Source organism: Prunus dulcis, chromosome 1 (assembly GCF_902201215.1).
Source record: "Prunus dulcis chromosome 1, ALMONDv2, whole genome shotgun sequence".
Classification (NCBI taxonomy): Eukaryota; Viridiplantae; Streptophyta; class Magnoliopsida; order Rosales; family Rosaceae; genus Prunus; species Prunus dulcis.
In genome coordinates, this window is record NC_047650.1 from 42,340,630 (window position 1) to 42,353,973 (window position 13,344).

The window sequence follows — 13,344 nt, forward strand, 5'->3', positions numbered from 1 at the left end:
TTCAACTTATCATCATTAAAATAAAAAAAGGTTGTATTATGACAATTTTTGTATGTCATTCATTAATCAATCTAAATTATAACAGATAACAAGCGACACGTCAAACATGTAACGCTTGACATGGAAAATATGTTATTGTGGTGTGACGGTCGCATAGAGAAATTAATGTTATAATTACTTGAAAAACTCTTTCACCCAAAAAAATAAATAAATAAATAAATTTGAAAACCCTCAATAAACCCTCCGTCTCTGTCCGACTCTCTGTGAGAAGTCAGAAAAAGCATCCCCCATTTGGGCTCGCCTACATTTTGTGCACGTTTCTAGTACTGCTGTTTTCCCGCCAATTTTGAAGCCTCGTCGACGGCTTTGCTGAGAGCAGCTCTGGGCTCCATGGACTTGGAACCAGAATTTCCAAAAACCACAAACACAACCATCTCTCTGTGTCTCTCACATCTTCGGCAATTTGTGAGGTTTATGGCTTTTATTTCCACATTTCCACAATGACTTGCATGTTTGCTGAGAAATTGAATATAGATTTTGTTTGGGTGGCTTATTTATGAACTTTTCTGCTAAGTTAATTAGGTGCCTTGCAAAATTTGACATGGTTTATTACGCATTGTTTTATTCTAGTTTTATTGAAGTATTTTTCTTGATTTGGAAATAAATTTCCTTTGATTTTGGAAACAAATCTTCCTTGCGATCAGTTTACTTAATTAATCCCAATTGTCTTGCTATAGTAGTGTATCTGAACTTCAATATTTAAGACCAAATGCAAAACTAGTTGCCAAACTGTACTACTAGGTATATACCCAAATTCCAGTGTGATATGTGATGGTTTTTATATATAAATGTTTTGAAAAGATTCTTGACCTGTGGGCTTGCAGGTACAAATATGCTGCATGCTACAAGCTGTATAAGAAAAAGGAACATCTTGTCGAGCACATTAATGTCTCTTTCCATTCAGTTCATCAGCCTAGATGTGGAGTGTGTAAAGGCACTTCAAATCTTTTGAATCACAGAGGGAGCATGTCACTAGTGAGATGTAATTCCGTGTTGCATTGTAATTGATCCGATCATTGCTTAGTCATTTTGATTCATCTATAAGATTGCTTGTTGTTTAATTTCCTTTCCCTGGTTGCTATGATTTAGGACCACTGGCAAAAGAAGATTGCAAGAGGGTTTTCTCTGAACAAGGTTGTGATCTATGTTTGAAGCTTTTTGATAGCCCTACTTCTCTGAGCTCGCATAAATATATGTGTCGCCTATCTGCGCCTGTTTCTCTGGTAAGTGGATTAGTTGAACATCAAGCATCCTGTACGGAATTGAGAAACTTGTCATCTTCCCGTTTCTGAATCTTTTACCCTTTTTACCCATTAAAGACAATCTTAGCTGCAACAGTATATAGATATGCACATACCGTATGGAATTGAGAAACTTGTCATCTTCCAGTATTCTGAATCTCTTACCCTTTTTACCCATTAAAGATACTCTTAGCTGCAACATTATATAGATATGCACATACCTTACTTATATTTTAAGTTGAAGGGTTGTAGGGAACAACGATGGAGCCATGTGAAGAATTTAAATATGATATAAACTCCAGCAAGGAAAATCACATTGGAGATGGTACGGAAGCAATTGCTCTGGATTGTGAAATGGTTGCTGGTGGAAGTGATGGATCACTACCTGCGTGCAAGGGTATGCCTGATTGATGAAGATGAGACTATCCTCTTCCACGCTTACGTGCAGCCCCAAGATCCTGTCATTCATTACAGGTACTAGTGTGTGATGTTTCTCATCTTTGATTTCTTTCAAGAATTTTGTGAATAGGCCTCTGATCATTCCCACATGTTGACAATGTTTCCATTCCAGATATGAAGGTACTGGGTTAACAGGAGCATCTCAGAGATGGCATGCCACTCCAAAAAGTGCAAGATAAAGTTTGCAAATTTTGTATAATGGAAAGACCAAGATTCTTTTGGGGCATAGTTTAGAGAATGATTTGGATTGCTTGAGAATAAACTGTCCTGATTACCTGCTTAGGTATAAGAGTTTTTTTAATTGTTTTTTTCCCCTTCTGGAATCCTCTTTTTGAGATATGTGAATTATAAGCACAGTGTTTCTTTAATTTTTCTAGATCTGATTGGATTATCATGTCATGTTATGCTTTGGTTCTCATATGCACTCTTTATTCTTCTCTTCACTCCCTTCTTAATATATAGGCCATAGTGTTTGGGCTGCTTTGTATATGGTGTCAATGTTTCTTGGACAATTGCATTTACGGCTGTATTTCTTTTCATTCAGGCCAGTCAAGATTATGGCCTTAGTCATGATGAAATTTTGCATAAAGGACCAGCTTTAATATGGCATCTATTTGACATAGATTCCTAGAAGCTTAGCTTGGAGCAAAGAAGTCTGTTCTCTGTAGCCTCTAGATGCTTGACAGTTATCTATTCTATATGCAGGGATACTGCAAGCTACCATCCAGTGATGCAAACAAATCTGGTTAGCCACCCGCTCAAGTACCTGACCAGAACATATCTAGGGCAAGTTATTCTTCATCTCAGATGCAAGTTATTCTTCATCTCAGATTTTAACTTTTTTAGTGTCTATTATTTGCTTGTAGAAGCAGGCTCTAGTTTTAAGTGCTCCAGTGAATATTTAGTGTCATGAGGCTTTGGTTTTACAGGTATGATATCCAGTCAGGTTTTCATGATCCATATGAAGATTGTGTGTCGGCTATGAGACTGTACAAAAGGTTCCGTGGGCTAGATCAACAGAAAGAAGGCAATGTGGCATCACTTGCTACTATGCGTGCAAAAGACATCCCCAGAAGTTTTGATTCATGGGAAACCGACAAGCAATGCAACCTCATCATTGGATTCTCACTTCAAGTTAATTTATTACAATTTTCATTCACATACCGCAGGATTGACAGAAACATCACATGAATAAATGTTGGAACTATAAGTCTTAAGGGAGATTCTGAGCAAGGGTACCATTGTATATATGCAGGAATCTTGTTAGGTGGTCATGCCTTAGTGTTATACAAAAAGTTTGTTCATGTCTACTTTTTCGTTGTCGGTCTCGGATGGTGAAATGATGCAAATTCTCTAAGGCCCCATTTGGGAGAGAGGATTTGGATTTGGATTTGGATTTGAAGTCTATAGATATAAATGACATAATTTTGATCTCTGTAGGGGTAGATTTCATATGTGTTTGCCAGTCCTGATCACTAATAAAAATCAATCGTAAAATAAGTATAGTCTTTGGTAATGGCATTAATTGTATTTTGTTTGGTCACAAACTGCTCTATATATATATATATATATATATATATATATATATATCTTGCATTACTATAGGAGGGAGATGAGATTTATATATCCACTATACAATTGTTCACTTTTTTTTAGCTGACATACAATTTATTTTCCTATGCATGTATATATATGACATGCAATTATATCATCTCTACATTGCATCGCATGAGCCTATGCCTTAATTAATTAGCATCTGGATCTTTTGATGCATATCAAAGCACCAGATGACCTTGTCAATGAGCGGACAGATTTGGCATTAACAACTGGGAAAGTTTGTTCTCTGTTATAGTTTGGCTTTGCTCTGCCGGCACCTGTTTCCACGAAAGAAGCCCCATTTTCAAAGATATCTCCTACAGAGTAAAACTTCCAGGATTCTTTGTCTCCAATGCTGTCCTTCCTCCAAGTGATCTGTGAGTACATGGAAAATCATTCATTAATTAATTAAGGGCATTGCATTTGAACTTGAATATATATACATTTGAGTTAATAATTACCTCTTTCTTGTTTCCCGATTTTGGTGCAATGAAGAGGTTGGCTTCACTCTTAACACTAGGGTTCATGCTTCCCCCAATAGCATACTGCGACCATTCTCTGTAAAGGTTGTTCACGACATGTGCATATCCATAGCGAATCCTGCATGCATGCAACAACGTTTTGTATGTGAGAATGTGAAAGTGAAAATGTCCTACACTTATAAGGAGTTCCATTGCTTCGCCCATTGCCAATTGGTTTTGGAGTGGAAACTCAACTTCCTATACATATATTACGTACATACTTTGCTAATAGTAATAGCTGTAGTAATAGCTAGAGGCCTTTACCTTGGCATTCTTTGGTTGCAGTTGGGTCCAAAATGGTTGTACACAACAGTCACCCTCATGTTCTTGTCCCGAAAGTAGCCATCATCATGGCCGAGAAGCATAACCTTGTCCTGGTCTCTGAACCAATTGTTGGAGATGGTGATATGGGTAGATCCGCGAGTAACATCGAGAAGACCGTCCTGGCACTCGTAGAGTGTATTGTGGTCTATCCAAACCTTTGATGCAGTTACCAACCTGATTGCATCTCCATCAACCTGCCCTATTGGCATTATCTTTCCTTCGGGACCCATAACTGAGCTTGGTGGTTGGGGTCGGCAATGATGGATTCGAAGGCCATGGATGATTATATTGCTTGCCTGATAACGTTTAAAACAATAATATAATTAGTTTACATGCATGAAAATGTACACAAGATATCTTTATTATATTCAATTGTTAAAAAATCATAATGAGACTGTTATGCGGTGTTACAACTTTACTTATATTGTATGTATTTATCTATTAAAACTATTCCCTAGCTAGTTCCATTCCATGAGATATATATATAATCCATGTCTTCACCCATATTATAACAATAGATTAGTAATAGCACGTGGCGGTGTGACCATACCACTCAAAACTGTCTCAACTATATCATCCCTCATTTCTCATTTAGAATAAGAAAATCAAGGGTTTAGGTTATCGAACTACCCCATTCATGCTAATTAGATTATTCTTGGTTACAATATAGGCTAGTTAGATTTTCAGCCTTAAATAAGGACAACAGAAGATTACTTTTGCAATAAGCTGGCGAGTGTTAGATTGCAATTTGAATATACTTATGAATATATTATAAGTATATAAATTTGGTACTTACTACATTATCTTAAATATACTTATGAATGTCAACGGTATCTAGTCCAATGAAAAAGAGTTTTGACTTACATACTAGTGGTCTTAGGTTTGAACACTAACTAGCCAATTAAATACGTATGTGTGTGTAAATAAATGTAATTAATATACGTACCTGAAAGACCAGCAAGCATGCATTACCAGCAATGTGAACATTAGCATCTCTTCCATCAATGGCAGTGAAGCTACTAATGAGAAGTGGTTTGTCAAGCCTAATGTGCATGTCCCTCTGGAAGGTGATCCACTTTTTCCCTTTTATCATGGTAACCCCATATCTCAAAGTTCCCGGTTTGGGGTCCAACGCACTGTCACTTGGGTCCGTGACTTGATAGTATATGACATCTCTTCCTATGTTGTTGCTCATCTTCCCAGAAAATCCCACTGAGCATAATGCAAGTTCCTGCCGGTTCCTTCTCCAATCCGAGTTCCATCTCCAGCAACCATCGATCACGTTTAATTTCAAGCCATCAACTTTTGTTTTCTTAGCAAAACTTGGGTTTGGAGCGAAGCTGGCAATGGTGATCAAAAGGGCCAGAACAAAGCACCAGACATTGGCATTGCCATTGGGGCATCCATGACAAGCCATTATATATTGTATGTACTTTCCAACTCGCTCATGCACAGAAATAGCTACAGCAATGTTTTTCTCTTCAACTCTTTACTGATATGAAAGAACGAGAATGGAGAGAGATATTTATAGCCGGATTTAATATTCGTAATGCTTCTAAGTTTGTTTGGAACGTTGTTGGGGATCGGTCGTAATGGTTGGCTAGCTATCACGAAATCGCTATGGACAGAAGGGAAAATATGAAGGTTCTGCAGTTTCACTTCTCCTCAAGTTTAGCTCGTTCACTGTCTTTGTGCTCTTTTTTGTTAGCTACCTTTTGTTTAACTCTGTTTAGTGGTGGACCAATGGAGTCCTATAATTTACAACCACCATGTGCATGCGAACATGTCCTTCCTAGCATCCCGAGTCTCTACATTTAGACCCTCGCATATTATAATACATCCTATATAGTCAAATAATTATGTACGGTGGAAATTCTCCTAAATATTATGGCCTTTTGCTTCTGTTTTGCAAGTTCATTAATTTGTGCATTGGCTTAGCATGGACCGATTCCTGTCCAGTTAAATTTTAGAATTCAATTTCAGAGTTGATAATGAACGTATACGGTTTCTTCAAGGGAAAAAAATAAATTAGAAAAGACACCATAACTACCTAATTTATACAAAAATCTCTAGAGAGACTATTTGAAGAAAAAAGCCCTCAACTAGCCACTTATCGTTTTCTTACTGATTCGTAATGTGCTAAAAATAATTCACTTGAAATACAGCATGAAGTTTTTTGAAAGTATTGGACTTGAAGGGTTTTATTTTTTTGTATATATAAAATGTCATTATAATGGACCTATATATGAAAAGCCCAAAACAATGAATGAAGATTTTTAGTACATACCATTCGAACCCGGTCAACTTTCAAGAGATAATCAAGACTTTAGTACAAAAATATTCATTCATTCATTTTAAATAGAAAAAAAGTGATTTTGTCGGAAAAATAAATGAATATTGCACGTTATTCATTCATTCACTTTCTAAACCCATTCACTTATATGCTCCTTGATAGGAAAATGGAAAACCATCATTTACTTGTAAATATATATTGGCTATCAAAGGAATTCAAAAGTTGCAAATAACTAGATTGGTGCTGATAATTCTGCTTCATTGAATCAGTGTTTAAGAAAATGATATTAGGAAACACTTTTGAAAGCACCTATTCTGCATGAATATAGCAAGCAAACTCGAATTTTCATAGATTCTATACCTATTCTGCTTCATTGAATCTCACTTATATCCTCTCGAGTCCACAACCAACCGCTCTATGGCTTTGCTTTCATGCTGAGTCAGTGGATGACAGGCTTGAGGGGATAAGCTCTCATATTCGACCAGTCAACAGTAGAATCAAGATCTGCATCTAATTCCCCAACGATGCTTCTGCAACAATTGGAATTGGAGGATACATACAGAGAACTTTATATATGGGAAGTAGAAAGAAATTTGTAAAAACTCTAATTATATCAGTCCAATTCGCTTCTTCCCACAACGGTTCCAATGGGAAACTAAACTAATGTAAATAGAGTAAGTGTTGTTGACACTTACATGTTGTCACCTCTGATTATATACAACCCCAACACGAGTTGCTGAACACCCTCCTGCCAGTCAGCCAGAAATAACAAGAAGTTACCACAGCTAGCGCCATATGTGTACAGATATATATATATATATGTTTTGTATATACTACTTTGGCAACCATATGTATTATAAACCCCCATGAGCAGGGTAATGTCCTGAGGAAAATAACAAATGCCTGCCGCAGCCATTTAGCATTGCATTGGATTAGCCAAAATTGGAAAACTGCGAATAATATTGACTTAACTACCTTAAGGTAGTTTCCTAGCTAAATCCCTTTCTATTTGTCCAATTACTTAAGCCATAAAGAGTAAACAAACAAAGGTGCAATGATGCTTGTTACAGTGAAGACGATGCAAACCTTTGTAGAGAAAACACGTTCATGAGACTCATCGAGAATGATATTAGTAGCCTGGTCGAAGCCTTTCAAGACTCCCTGAATTAATTGGAAACAAAATATTGTTAATAAAACTAAACTAATTCGGTTAATAACAAGCAAAAGGTGCATTAGAGTGTCAGTGTATAATATACCACAATATTCCGTCCATCATTTGTGATAACTGAAATTGTTTCTGCACATAACATAGAATGCCTTAAACAGTTAGAGAGAGAGAGAGAGAGAGAGAGAGAGAGAGAGAGAGAGAGAGAGAGATTTGAAATGCTCACAGCATATATAATGCCTAGGCTGGCTCATGCCCTGCCTTAAATGGGGTATAAATTTGGGCATAGGATTGATATAAAAACTATGTTCATGCACAGTACAGTAATCAACAACAACTTTGATATTTGATACAAGTAAGTAATAATAATGGATAGTCGAGTAGAATTTCCATACGATCAACAAGTGACTCAAGACCAGGGCCACTGGACATATTTCAATTCTGAACAATCTTCTCTTCTCTGCAAGCAATACTGTTAATCAACAAACTTCTCTCTTTTCTGCAACACAGAGTGGGAGAGAGAGAGAGAGATTCAGAGTCTAAAAGGAAACAAAATACATGACAACACTAAAATAATTCTTCTTCTATCAGGATATTTCTAAAGTATTGAATTTATATCCAATATACCTCGTGGGGCAACCAAGTCAGATCAAATTTTTAAGAAAAAATAAAAATACCTCGTGCAGCAGCAGAGAAGAAGAAGAAACGCTGGACCTGGACCTGGTGCTGCGTGCGACGTTCCTTCGAGCAGATGCAGTCGAGAAGGTTAGCTTGAGTTCTTCTTCTTCTTTTCTTTTTCTCCTTCTTTTCCTTCTGCCGCCGAAACCAAAATGTAAAAACCTAGCTCTCTCTCGAGAAGAAGAGAAACACAGGTTTAAGGTTTAAATTTACGTTTTTTACCCCATTTTTTATAAACTTTTCAAACAGACCACAAATATTCCTAGATATTTTCAAAATGACCCAGCGCCGAATATTAACGACATATAAATAGTATATTTTAAAGGTCTATCCGAGCGGCTATAATCCATAAATAGTATTTTTTTTAATCGTATAGCCGAGCGGCTATCCTCCATAAATAGTATAATCAGTAATATAGCCGTTCAACTAGACTCCATAAATAAAAAGTTTTAAGTTTGTAGCCGCGTGGCTAGGCACCATAAATAGTATATGTAATAGTGTAGCTGCAAAGCTATACTATTTATTAAGTAAGATAATTTATGAAGTTAATTAAAATATTTAATACTAATTATTAATTACATAAATAATAATTAAAAGATAATTACTAATGATAGTGATTAAATAAAGCTAAGATATTATTTAATTACTAAAAAGAATTTATTTTTTAAAAGTTATTGACCTAAATATACTAAGTTTATATTTATTTTCAAAAACCTTCCCCCGACGAAACTTCATCAGCACATTTTTATCCCGGCAAAACTTTGCCTGTTAAGACCTTCACCGACGAAATTTCGTCGAGAGAGGTCTAATAAGGCAAATTTGCCGGCATAGACCTATACCGACGAATTTTCGTCGGAAGAAGTTGTTATCTTTTTTTTTTAATATGATATTTTTCAAAATAAATATAAATTTAGTATCTTTAGATCAATAAATTTTGTTTGAAATTTTCTTTTCAGTAATTAAATCATATATTTGCCATATTTAATTAATTTTATTAGTAATTATGTTTTAATTATTGTTTATTTAATGAATAATTAATATTTTAATTAACTCCATAATTATATTACTTAATAAATAGTATTTAATTTTTTTCTTTAATAAAATATTTAAATACCAATTATTCACTAAGTAAATAATAATTAAAATATTACAACTAATTAAAGTAATTTAAAAAGAGGAATATATATTTTGCTATGTAAAGGGTATAGCCGAGCGGCTGTACTTTGAAAATATTCAATTCAAAGAGTATAGCCGCTCTTTAAAAATATTCTATTTGTAAATATTTAAAGAGGATACTGTGGAAGAGTATAGCCGCGCGGCTGTACTGTGAAAATATTCTATGTAAATAAATTAATTTTATATTTTTAAAATTTTAAAAAATAGAAAAACACCTCTTCCGACAAACTTTCATCGGGGGATGTCTAATTGTGCAAATGTCGCCGGGATATACCTATGCCGACGAATGTTCTTTGGGATAGGTTTTTTTTCAATATGAATATAGACTTATTTGTAATTATTTATTGAATAATTAGTATTAAATATTTTAATCAACTCCATAAATTATATTACTTAATAAATAGTAATTAATTTTTTTCTTTAATAAAATATTTAAATACTAATTATTCACAGTAAATAATAATTAAAACATAACAACTAATTAAACTAATTAAAAAAGATAAATACTGATTTTGCTATTGAAAGGGTATGCGTTTTTAGGACTAGTAGTTGTCTAACATGGTATTAGAGCTTTCTTTGCAAATAGTCCTAAATTCGACTCTCGTTCTCTACTTTTTGCAAAGTGTAAACTTGATATACATTGTCAACTCTTTCAAATTTTTACTACTTTGAATCATTTTCATTTATTGGGTTTGTTTTTTTCCGAGCCACTTTCATTTTTTACTGGAAGGATGTCCATTATTGTCTATTGTTATCGTTTAACGAATGTTAACGGTTGAGATTTTCAATAAAATAATTATTCATTGACGACCCCAAAAAAAGTTGTACTTTCATTTCAGTTTCTTCAAAAAGATAATTTATGACAAAACTTTTCTAGTTGCTATATTATCCTTAAGATGAATTGTTTTAACCAATTTGAAGAAAAAGCAATATGCAATAAAAACCTAAATAAAATAAAACTGCTGGTTATTAGGAAAATAATAGTACAACATGTCTTTTATTAATTAAAAATATTTTAAAAATAAAAGAACATTAAAAGGGGACATGAAGATAATTCGCACGAGATTGCAGGTTCATTTTGGAAACATGGCAAAACAGAATGTTGAGGCAATCTAATGTAATACTCCCCTATTCTTTTTCCTATCGATAATAGCGAATGATGGAAAAAAAAAAAAAAAACACAATGCATTACAATTAATAAAACTAAATTATCAAATTAACCGTCAATATTTGCATTCTTGCAGAGAAACCATTTGTCCAATATTCCCATTGCATTACTTCTGTGCTCTATTTATACTCTATCCATGGGCATTCTAATTAAACTTTTTATTTATTTGTAAAACTTTTTATACAAAAATGCGAACTAAACTTTAAGTACCATTGCAATTTCTCTAATTATTGTAAAGAATTAATACCCCGATGAATCAAAACATACTCAACAATATTGATCAATTAAAACGCAAATGCATAGCAAACAATTGATCCATTTTCTTCAAAAGCAAAAATCGACACTAAAACATTTTATTACAATTCCGAACCTACGTACGTAAAGTCTGCACGACATGGCCAGGGACCGTCAAGATTTGACCACGTGGCGATCAAGTCGTAACACGAACCACATGATGAACGCTGATGTGGTCCAATCCAGCAGCTCCTTCTGGCACAAAGCAGTCGATGGTCATCTCATCCAACGCTCCACATTTCTCCAGCTTATTAACTCCCTCAGGTCGCGCTTCCATCATCAACGGTGGAGATTCGCTGCCAAAGATCTCACCGGCGCCGGAGATCGACTTCGATTTCTCATGATCTGTATCTGCATTAATCTCCATCAACAAAACCCTAGCTCTCTCCGCCACCGAATTGGCCGACAACGGCGAAGGTGCAGCCGGCGCTGGCCAAATTTCGTCTACCGTGACAAACGCCGGCGATATAGACGGAGATCCAGTATTCACCGAAGAAGGTGCGATCACGGGAGAGAGATCCGTACCGTTGAAGTCAGACGTGGACATGGGCTCGACCTTTGGAACCGGCGAGTGGGAGGAACCGTAGGGAACGAGAGAGGCGAGGCTGAGAATGCCGCCGAGGCCGTGAACCGCCAGGTGGCGGGAGTAGAAGAGGCCTGGCAAAACGACGTCGACTCCGGAGACGGAGAGGGGGCGGGGGGAGACAAGGCGGAGAGCGCTGGAGGGGAGGAGCGTGGGGAGGAAGGAGCCAGCGGCGAGCGAGAGGAGGTTGGAGAGCGAGAGGCGGAGAGGGACGACGTGGAAGCGGAGGGTGTCGGTGTAGGACGAGGCGGTTTGGATCATGTCGAGCGCGAAGAGGGAGGCGTCGGTGGGAGCGAAGATCGTGAAGGACGCGTTCGCCGGGAACGTGAGGAGCATCCACTGGAGATCTGACGTCGCCATGGCGTTGCACATCAGGTTGTAGCCGTGGCCTCGGAGCACTCGCTGCATCGAATCGTACTCTCGGGGTGTGAGGGAAACAACGCCGTCGGGGAGCATGATCAAGGCGATGAGCACAAGGAGGAGGACGGTGAGTGAGAGTGTACGGAATTTGAGCGCCATTGAAGCAAAATCAAGAAACTGAGAGCTGCTGTTATTCTAGAAACAGAGAATGATGGAAGACGAAATGGTTTTGGCGGGCTTTTGATTTCTTGTTGTAACAACTTGGTGGTACCTTCTGGTAGATTTTTATATTACGAATTTGCCATCTTCTTCAATGACGATCATAGCCCTCACTTGATTGTCCGTTCAACTTTTACTAGGAGGATAGAATTGTCATTTTAATATTTCTCGCCCAATGGAGAGTGGTGCCGTTAGGTTGGTTACAGTTTTGCCATCTTATTACGACAGTGGAACTGTGCCCCGTTAAATATAAATGGTTATACAAAGCTCCCACACCCGTGTTGCTTGGTGCATTGGTTTGGAGCTGGCGCTGCAATTGGGAGGTAGATGGTTTTCGAAAATCCTTCACCTTCAACTTTTCTCAATTATTAACGTTTTTACACCATGGTTCAGAGAAACCGGTTTGGTTTGGTTATCCACCGAATTTCAAAAAATAAAAATAAAATACCAGACCAGATCAAGCAAATCGATTTTGACCAATTTTTGGGTTGAAATGCCCAGTCAATAAGGTTTCGTTTGGGAATTTAAGGTATTTGATAAAAATAAAATACTCTGATTCTTTTAAAGACTTATTTACACTATTGCCTCCTCCGATAAGGTTATTTTTATAATTTTGTACACATGAATCATTATCCGTGACATAGTAGTAGAGCCCACCTCCACATATTTAAAGATTCTAATAATGAAACATAAAAAACTATATTAAACAATTCTTTTAAAAATTAAAATTTTAAAAATTTAAAATATAGAGAAAAAAAAACCCCTACTCTCCCCCTCCCTCCCTCTCTCTGTGCCTCTAGACACGCCCCATCGTCCGACCATCTTCTCAAAAACAAAAACACCAAACAGCCGCCTACTAGTCCCATCTACGACATATGCCCGGCCACAACCACCTGCAACAAATACGATCCAAACCCCCACCCAATCACCCAACCTAGAGCACACACCCAGAACTTGAAAATTTTCCCCATAAATTTCAACAGCTCTACCCTATTCAGCACTCCCCAACCTCAAAGCCATCCACAATCTGTTAATATATCTCTTGCAAATCAATAGATCTAGATAGACAATTTTGAAATTCAACACTCCATTACATGCGCAAAACAGTAAAAAATTCAACCTCATAGTCATCCAATCAAATCCCATAAGAACCTAGTGAGTCAGCTAGCCATAACATCTAACCCTCATGTGTCCAACACCGCATATG

At 36.6% G+C, this 13,344-nt stretch overlaps 3 protein-coding genes and 1 pseudogene across 3 annotated transcripts; 1 reads left to right on the forward strand and 3 right to left on the reverse strand.

Moving 5' to 3' along the window:
- The first annotated feature begins 251 nt into the window (after positions 1 to 251).
- On the forward strand, positions 252 to 3,193 carry LOC117620548 (annotated as a pseudogene).
- A 154-nt stretch (positions 3,194 to 3,347) lies between these two features.
- Positions 3,348 to 5,675, reverse strand: LOC117620540 (pectate lyase 1-like). Its single transcript, XM_034350634.1, has 4 exons — positions 5,148 to 5,675; positions 4,142 to 4,497; positions 3,818 to 3,956; positions 3,348 to 3,731 (listed from the first exon to the last, which is right to left on the reverse strand). Exons 1-4 carry the CDS (start codon positions 5,616 to 5,618, stop codon positions 3,510 to 3,512), a joined length of 1,188 nt encoding a protein of 395 aa, XP_034206525.1. The 5' UTR covers positions 5,619 to 5,675; the 3' UTR covers positions 3,348 to 3,509.
- Positions 5,676 to 6,705: 1,030 nt separating this feature from the next.
- Positions 6,706 to 8,511, reverse strand: LOC117614225 (sm-like protein LSM8). The gene is made up of 6 exons (XM_034342961.1): positions 8,337 to 8,511; positions 8,055 to 8,158; positions 7,751 to 7,791; positions 7,581 to 7,655; positions 7,190 to 7,242; positions 6,706 to 7,024 (listed from the first exon to the last, which is right to left on the reverse strand). The coding sequence occupies exons 2-6, from the start codon at positions 8,089 to 8,091 to the stop codon at positions 6,934 to 6,936; spliced, it is 297 nt and encodes a 98-aa protein (XP_034198852.1). The 5' UTR covers positions 8,092 to 8,158; positions 8,337 to 8,511; the 3' UTR covers positions 6,706 to 6,933.
- Positions 8,512 to 11,057: 2,546 nt separating this feature from the next.
- Positions 11,058 to 12,155, reverse strand: LOC117615826 (fasciclin-like arabinogalactan protein 19). The gene has a single exon (XM_034344986.1). It carries the CDS (start codon positions 12,075 to 12,077, stop codon positions 11,112 to 11,114), a length of 966 nt encoding a protein of 321 aa, XP_034200877.1. The 5' UTR covers positions 12,078 to 12,155; the 3' UTR covers positions 11,058 to 11,111.
- Positions 12,156 to 13,344: the final 1,189 nt, after the last annotated feature.

Excerpts from the sequence above, each read along its gene's own strand:
- LOC117620540 (XM_034350634.1), bottom strand. The coding sequence starts at position 5,618 with ATGGCTTGTCATGGATGCCCCAATGGCAATGCCAATGTCTGGTGCTTT. Across the intron at positions 4,498-5,147 it reads CATGCTTGCTGGTCTTTCAG|GCAAGCAATATAATCATCCA; the intron begins GTACGTATATTA and ends AAACGTTATCAG. Across the intron at positions 3,732-3,817 it reads AATCGGGAAACAAGAAAGAG|ATCACTTGGAGGAAGGACAG; the intron begins GTAATTATTAAC and ends ATGTACTCACAG.
- LOC117614225 (XM_034342961.1), bottom strand. The coding sequence starts at position 8,091 with ATGTCCAGTGGCCCTGGTCTTGAGTCACTTGTTGATC. Across the intron at positions 7,656-7,750 it reads ATGATGGACGGAATATTGTG|GGAGTCTTGAAAGGCTTCGA; the intron begins GTATATTATACA and ends CAATTAATTCAG. Across the intron at positions 7,025-7,189 it reads ATAATCAGAGGTGACAACAT|AAGCATCGTTGGGGAATTAG; the intron begins GTAAGTGTCAAC and ends CAATTGTTGCAG.
- LOC117615826 (XM_034344986.1), bottom strand. The coding sequence starts at position 12,077 with ATGGCGCTCAAATTCCGTACACTCTCACTCACCGTCCTCCTCCTTGTG.